Genomic DNA, 7,735 nt, shown 5'->3' with positions numbered 1-7,735 from the left:
TAAAACATCCACACCGCGAGAACATGCAAACCCTAACCCCAAAATGCCCCGACCTCGATTCCCGATCAACCCTTCTCACTGTTAAGACCAGACCTGTACCCACCACACCACCGTGCAGCCCTCTGTAAAACACATTATTTCAGATTATTGGACTCTATGTGGTCATTTAACAGCTGTGCTACCAACAATAAAGGCCCATTTTTCAAAATTAAAAATAAATAGTAAAAGACATTGTAATTGGTCCTTGTTTAAAACGTCCCTGAGCGCCTGAAGGATTTGAGGTTTTTTCCCCCTCGTTCGTCATGGCTTAGCAGCGCTGCATGCATACAGGACCAGGGTTAGTTTAACGTTCTATAATAAAAGCGTAAAATGAGCCTGTAGTTTGTCTTTGGGGGGCAGTGAGGAATAGTAGCTCTAAGACTCTGGACTTGAGCACAGCTGGTTTCAGGTTCAAGCACAAAGCGGGCTGCGTTAACGAGAAAGTCACTTCCCATTTGATCAAGGCGGAATAGGGAAAACAGGAATTATTGCAAATTTATGACCAGAGGCACATTAGAGTTCGCTGTTAATGGACGCGTCCTTGAGCTGGACTCAGTGTTGCGGGGAGATGAGGCCGGACCTCCGAATCCTCGGTTTCTTTTCCTGGACTGTTGATCTTGGCCGGACGTCAGTTTCTGATGTTGGCTAGACACTGGGAGAGCAGACTCAGGGTGCTTCCTTCTCATTCTCACACACATTTGGATGGGAAATGTACGTTGGCAATGTGACAGGAGTTAGTAGAAATCTGATCCACTGCGAGCGAAAAAAAAGACATTTTGCAAAAAAAACCAAAAAACATGGAAATCAGCCAGAATCTAAACACAATGCAGCTTATAGTAATCATAAACCTTTATTCTGAATTATACCTTATTTGCACAGGAATAAACACGTTGCTCCTCAGGATTATAAACATTGTTTTAGTTTTTTCCAACATTAATTTTGTATTTTTTTTTTTTACATGTCGAATTCTGCAAAGAATCAGGTTCCACTAAAGTGTAACATATTAAAGCACAATCGAGGGAGACCGATAAAGAGGCCCACCAAGCCCCTCCCAGAACTTACTCTGGCGAGGCGTGACTCGGTGGATACCTCCATCGAGAGCCTGCCATAAAACCGAAGGCAGTGGACGATTGACTGACTGGTCCGTCAATCACCTGCCGAAGAGTGGCAGCCCGGGAAGAGACAGGAAAAGAAAAAACACACACGCACACACACACACCGAGCAATCGTAAAGAATCCAGAAATAAAAGAAGGCCAACCCACCCGATCCATACAAAGAGCACCAACAGAATCAAAAACACTTCATATCACATCGACAGTAGATTATTCCTGAGGTGACAGCATCTGATTTTAGCACTTAAAGAGTTGAATGGAACATCTGGACAACTGTGAAGCTCTTTCTCAGGTTCTCCAACGTCTAAAACGCATCCAGTTCCTACTTTTAGTCTGTATTTTTGCGCCCAAAATGACCATACCAGCATTTCACTTCGCCATATTTTACTACAATCTTTCCAATTAGAGACCATTAGGTCATGTTTGAATAATGCAACTACAATAAATCAAGACAAAATCAAATGTACAGTTACACTGATTGCCCCAATAAACAGTAGGTTGGTGAAATAGTAACAAAGGATTTTGATCATGCTAATGACAGGAAGGAATCTGAACAGTTGTCCTCCATTAAAGTTTCATAGCAAACCGTCTGATAGTGATCGAGACGCGTCAGTTTTTTCTCAGAGAATCGGAAGTCGTGACTTTTACTAATTAGGTTAAATCGCTGGTATGGTCATTTGAATAAAAGTGACTCGCAGATGGCTTGAAACAATCAGACAGACCCTTGAACGCCACGGCGATTTCCCCCTCTTCCCTCCAGTCGACTCAGGGCGGAGCCAAATGCTGTCTCCCCAAGAACACGGCAGTATCAGCTGATCAAACCTCAGTATTTCACAAACAAACGCCTCACGGTCGAGATATTATGCTTCCCGACATCGTACACTAAAGCAGGAGCACACCAGGTAGTTTTTTGTTCAATCTTTTTCATTTTTCTTCTTCTTCTCCATAATCAGCATTACCATGCAGCACAGGAAAACAACGTATGAAACGTATGTCTTGCCTCGGTAACATTGCATAAATGTTATAGTAATGATAATAGGTTTCTCCATGAGAGAATAAGAATCCTACTGTATATGGCACTTGATATTTGAGTGTTAGTAAATGAGGAGCATAAATACCAGTGTTAGTTTCACCACAGTTTCGGTTGGTTATAGTTAAAGATAGGAAAAAAAAAAAAGTAAAAAACAAATAAATATGCGTCAGGCTTTTTAGACAGTGATGGATTTGTTTTAATTATCATGGCGTCTCTTTGCCACAAAAGAGAAATGCTTACTGCACAAAACCCGACACCATAAAAGTTTAGAAGAGGATAAGTGTCGGTAGAAATATGCAATGTGGCTTTCGCTTCCCCCTGGGAATTAAGCAGAATTCCAAACATCCCACTCGTGTTTATCAAATAAAGTCTTGCGTAAAAGAGGACGCACGCGCTGGTTGTGATTTGGTGGTGAAGGGAGCATCCTCAGATTCCCTCCAGCGTTGACGTCTCCAATGCCAAACATGAAAATGCTGCACATTTTCAAACCACGAAATGGAAGGAGAGTCGGTAAATAGGTGATCAAATAAGTGAAGGTATATAAATGTATCTCACGTCGCCTCCATATTGATCAATCTTCCTTGTACTTGTCAGACAAAAGCAGAAACCAACATCGTCTGATTTATCAAGGGTAGTAGCATCAAATAGACCATAGAGTGTAGGTAGCTTGAGTAATATTTACATCATATCTTGACAGGCTGTGGATAAATAAATTACCCATAAACACACTACATCTTCAAAAGTTTCCATACTGATTTCTTTTTCCAGTGTCCAGTTCTGGTTCTGTGAATTTAAAGTATTATTCTTGATTTTTTTTTTTTTTTTAACGTATTATTTGGTTCTGCATCAGTGGCTGAATTCTTATCGGTGCATTTAATAAAGAAAAATGTCTGGTTCCTTAAAAACCATGTACAGTAGCATGGGCACATTGTCTTGCCTGCTTATGATGCATTTATATGGACCGAATATGAGAAAAAGGCACACTAAATGAACGGAGATGAGCTTACATGGGAGGAGGAGGAAGAGTGTGGACAGACTGCCGTTGTATAGTAGTTTTCACTTGTTGACTTCACAGTGTTCTAAACTGTAAGGAGTTTCACCACTTGTGTTGGGACAACTAACTGCATTTTCCTTTTTTTTCTCCCCGTACAAATTTAGACAAACATGTCCAAAGCCATGTTTCCATCTATTTGCATCCGTCAAACTGCGTTTTCACCACAGCCCAGCTTTTAAATGTAGCTTCAATTACAACGCAAAGGCACTCTGAGTGGCGAGGATATTTATCTGGATCTCAGGGAAAGTTAAATCTTAAACAAAAAAAATATATCGGTCCGCTAGTGTTTGAAGTGATCCGGTTTACAAACCAACAAACAAACCAACTGGAAGTAATGAAAGCATTTATTTACCTTCCAAAGACTCCAGAGGGTTGTTGCATTCTGGCAACGTTTCATAGTAATTGAGTTCTTTTTGTCTGTTTTTCCGCTCATAAACAGCATATGGGGATATACGGAGTTTGCCAACATAAATAATGAACTTGACGCTGTTATTTATGTTGATCTTTTTTTGTTACTTTTACCTGTAATTCATGACAATAAACAGTTGCTTAGTTTTTACATCCAATAGTGGATTTCGTCATGTATTAGGAATACAGGAGAAACGCAAAGGTCTCGATTCAACGTATTGTTTTTTTTCCATTTCTGGAACAACGTTTGAAATTTTTGGTTCATTGTAGTTTTCCTGTAGGGACACTAGTGGGTACTGTTGTTTGTTATTGTAATGAAAACACACAAACGTGTGCAGAGAACGAATCACTGAAAACATAAACAATGGGAGAACACAGACATTCGTATGAACAGACAATAAAGTTGGATTGTGATTCTGGGTGACTCAACTATAAAACTACCAAGTACCAGGAGAATTTGTGCAGCAGTTCAGAAAAAAAAAAAAGATTTTCTTTTTTCCTGTGGCTCTGAGTGCTCATCATGCATTTTAATTTAAATTCAACTTTCCACTCCATACATGCCTCCCCCCCCCCCCCCCCCCCCTCACACGGAACAGCAGGTTGATGCTATAATGGCTGTTATTAAATGAAATATGAAATTTCGACTATTTTTGTCAGTGTCATACCAGGATAGCATAGAATACATTAATACTTTTAGAGAGAGTACATATTACTTTGACTTAAAACACTCCAAAATGGTGTCTTTTGATCTTACCGTACCTTGCATTTAAAATTTATTTACATTATTCCTGTTTAAATATTGCAAGGAAAAGGCATTCTGGGAAATACTACTAATTTTAATCAGTTTCCTTTTACTTTCTCACAACCAGTTTCTCTGGTCCATCCAGAGTGAACTGGCACATTAAATCAGATCATTAAGTCAGATTCTATATAGACTGCAGACTAAAACGCTATACATTTTGGCATTTATAAGATAAATAAATGCTGTTCCCATTTTCAACTCATGCCGACAGCATGATTGTGTGGAATATGTCTGAAATTATTTTATGTCAATCAATGCCTTTGCTGTCTTGCATAGATTGTAAAATGTCAGCGAAAAAAAAACCGTATAGTTTAAAATAAAGTAATCTGAGGCTACTTTCACACAATCAAATGTGGCCGTCATTTAAGTATTTGAACGCCCTCGCCTTATATTAAAGGTTTTGAAAGACATTTTCTTGGTGCTCAACTATTCATTTTTGACTGCAATCAGATGGAAATAAATAAAGACAATGTCTGGGCGCTTGCGAGTGTATGAGTTGGCAACAGTGGTAAGATAACGTTCAATATACAGTCTGACTGAAAACCGGTCATATACTACAATTGGAAACAGATTTCTAGTTTCTGGGACTGTCAGATTATGGACAATGGATGGTGTTTTTAAATCAAGAAATAGCACCTCTAGGGTGCAGGAAAGAGAAATAGTCAAGAAGTGAACCCCCTTTACAGGCTATTTTACTAGCATCAGCAAAATAATTGCATCCAGAATAATAATAATTTAAAAATAAATAAATAAATATTTGACAAAAAACTATTTATTTGCTGCTGGGACCCCAATCTGGATTAAAAAAAAGAAAAAAAAAATGAAGATAATGAGTCGACTTTAAGCCCCACTCGCAAATACGACCACAAAAGCTCTTCCTGTCCCTGCAAACACTTTACTTTACAAGCGGCGGTTATGTATTGCAACCCGAGTGAGCTATATAATGAAAGAACAACAGGATCATGGAGGTGAGCCTCATGAAGCCGTGACCACATTAGGCTGGTGCAGTGAAGACAGTCTAATGAGCGGAGGCTTTGGTCCGTCTATCCACGGGCTAATTTGCCAAATCTCTGTGGGTTTTTGTTTTTTTTTCTGGATTGTGGTGAAAACGCAGACAACAAAAGGGCCGAGGGAACGTTTAAGGTTGTCGGGAGCTTGTCCTGGGCTGGAACAGTTCCGAGGGACCTTTGAGTGCAAACGTGGGTAGCAAAACAAATTCTTCTATAACCCTCATTCAAGTTTATTTTATAGCGTCATTCAAACAAGCGGTAAAAAGTCATCCTGACACTTCATTCGGCTAACCAACAAATCGTCAAATGAACGTTTACACTACGGCTCTTTCCATTCCAAAACTACCATGTCGGGGTTTAAGTCTGAGTCACAGAGTTCACATGGCACGAGAATCTTTAGTCCACCGAGGGAGCGCAAGACATCAGCCAGGCTCATCCTGATGGGTTAATGCTCGCTATGGCACCGGAGTTTGGACTGGATCAAGGCAGAAAGTCTGATTACTATTCCCACTCCTGCTCAGGACCATCAGCTAATGAAGGTAAAATTCATACACTCTGAAAACAAGCGCTCTGTGGCAGTGGAAAGGGGTTTAGCTGTTTGTGCATAAACGGAACGACAAAACACGATTTCCACACCGCAAACAAGAGTATCCACATGAGAAGACGCCAATGGCTTCAGAGAGAGAGAAATGTCCTGGGTGGAGTGACCTAATCGACTCAGCCGAGAGGAACAACTTGGCATCAATTTCGGAAATCTTTGCCGAACGGCGTACCAGGAGGGGAAAAAAAAAAAAAAAAAAAAAAAAAAAGCAATAAAATGCCTAAATAACTAACCACTGCAAATCGATTCAAAGTAAAAACAGAGCATACTGCTGCAAAAGGGAAGCGCTGTTTCTGGCAGTGGTGAATGAAACAGGTCATTTAACAGCGAGTCCCCACATCGTGATTTAAAGTCCAGGATACTGTAAGGCAGTCCCAATGTCTTTCTTCAGTGACATCAAGCTGGATAAAGTCCCTTATTTGCCAATCGAAAACAAATGTTCCTCTAATCTCTGCTGGCAGGGACCTTTAAAGGGACGAGGAGTAGAGGAGTAGGTCAAAAGGCCTTTTATCATTCAAATTATCATCTTGTCACATACATTTCTTACGTCACTTGTACCCCGGTGAGATCACTTTGAGAAACCCCTGAAAATGAAGAAGAAACTGGCAGAACGTGGAGCTCACGGGTTTTTTTTTGTTGTCGTTTGTTTTGTTCGTTTACGAGCGCTTCTCGCCTAGCGTTCCTCATTTCGGTGGCAGCGCTGCATGCCGGTTTGCCAGGTTGGGGATACGGAGGGAGGGACATAAAGATGCAATGTGTTGTTCAGAGGTCATGATGGGATGGCGTGGCGTCTGGAGTCGGTGGCGATCCAGAGCAGCACCAGCTGCAGGGCCACCGTCAGGCAAACCGAGGGGCTCAGGCTGGACACCCCGCCGCATTCAGGATCCTCCTCCTGGTTCCAGCCGAGAAGGCGGGGGGGGGGGGAAAAGTTAGTTATTTGAAGAAAAACACTTCACTAAGGGGGGCAAACTCATTCATTAAGTTCAATTTAATGTCAAGTCGCTGGATCAATATCATGATAAGATAATAGATTTTACATTATTAAGACCATTGTAATTAAATATCGTTTTACAGAAGCTGGACAAGTTGTTGGTTTTTTTTATGTATGATAAATGCATTTATACTGTTACTCAAGCAAGATGTATTAAGATTGTTATCCTTTTTTTGGGAATTCTTGTAGCATACATTATATTTCAATTGGAAAATGAAACTGATGGACATTTGCTATTCACTGATGCTCATTGATTCTCAGGTTTCTGCAGCTTTAACCTCGTATTTTCATTTATGTCGATAATGTGACTTTATTCGCAAAGAGTAAATCCAACAGATCTTGTCATGCATCCATACATTCATTAAGAAACAGTGACATTGATTACTTCTTTTCAGTTCAGTCCCTGTTTGAACATTTCCAGTGAAAATGCATGGTGAATTTTTTAAGACTGCAGTTCTGTGCGTTTGACAAATTTGTTACACATACAACTGAAGAACCTTATTTTCCCTGTTTAAAGCTTTTGTGACTCTGATGTATTGTTGGAATTTAAGTAGCAGAGACTTCTGGCACGACTTTCCATGCAGGCCAGATTTGCACAACATCAGACTGAATAAAGGCATATGCGTTTTGACAGCGACAGTGCTACTTACAAATCCACAGATAAAACATCTTTTTGCATCAAAT

General features: G+C 40.2%; 1 protein-coding gene across 1 annotated transcript in view; it reads right to left on the bottom strand.

Annotated features, from left to right (window-relative positions):
* Positions 1 to 866: 866 nt before the first annotated feature.
* cacna2d1a (calcium channel, voltage-dependent, alpha 2/delta subunit 1a) overlaps positions 867 to 7,735 on the bottom strand; it is a 95,552-nt gene continuing 88,683 nt past the window's right edge. Inside the window, exon 38 of the mRNA XM_080518153.1 lies at positions 867 to 6,952. Within this exon, the coding sequence (XP_080374279.1) occupies positions 6,830 to 6,952 (123 nt within the window). The 3' untranslated portion in view covers positions 867 to 6,829. The remainder of the gene's footprint in view (positions 6,953 to 7,735) is intronic.

The sequence above is a fragment of the Blennius ocellaris genome (genome assembly GCF_963422515.1).
Source record: "Blennius ocellaris genome assembly, chromosome: 22".
Taxonomy (NCBI): domain Eukaryota; kingdom Metazoa; phylum Chordata; class Actinopteri; order Blenniiformes; family Blenniidae; genus Blennius; species Blennius ocellaris.
Note: the sequence above shows the minus strand (reverse complement) of the source record. Positions and strands in the feature narration are given on the sequence as shown.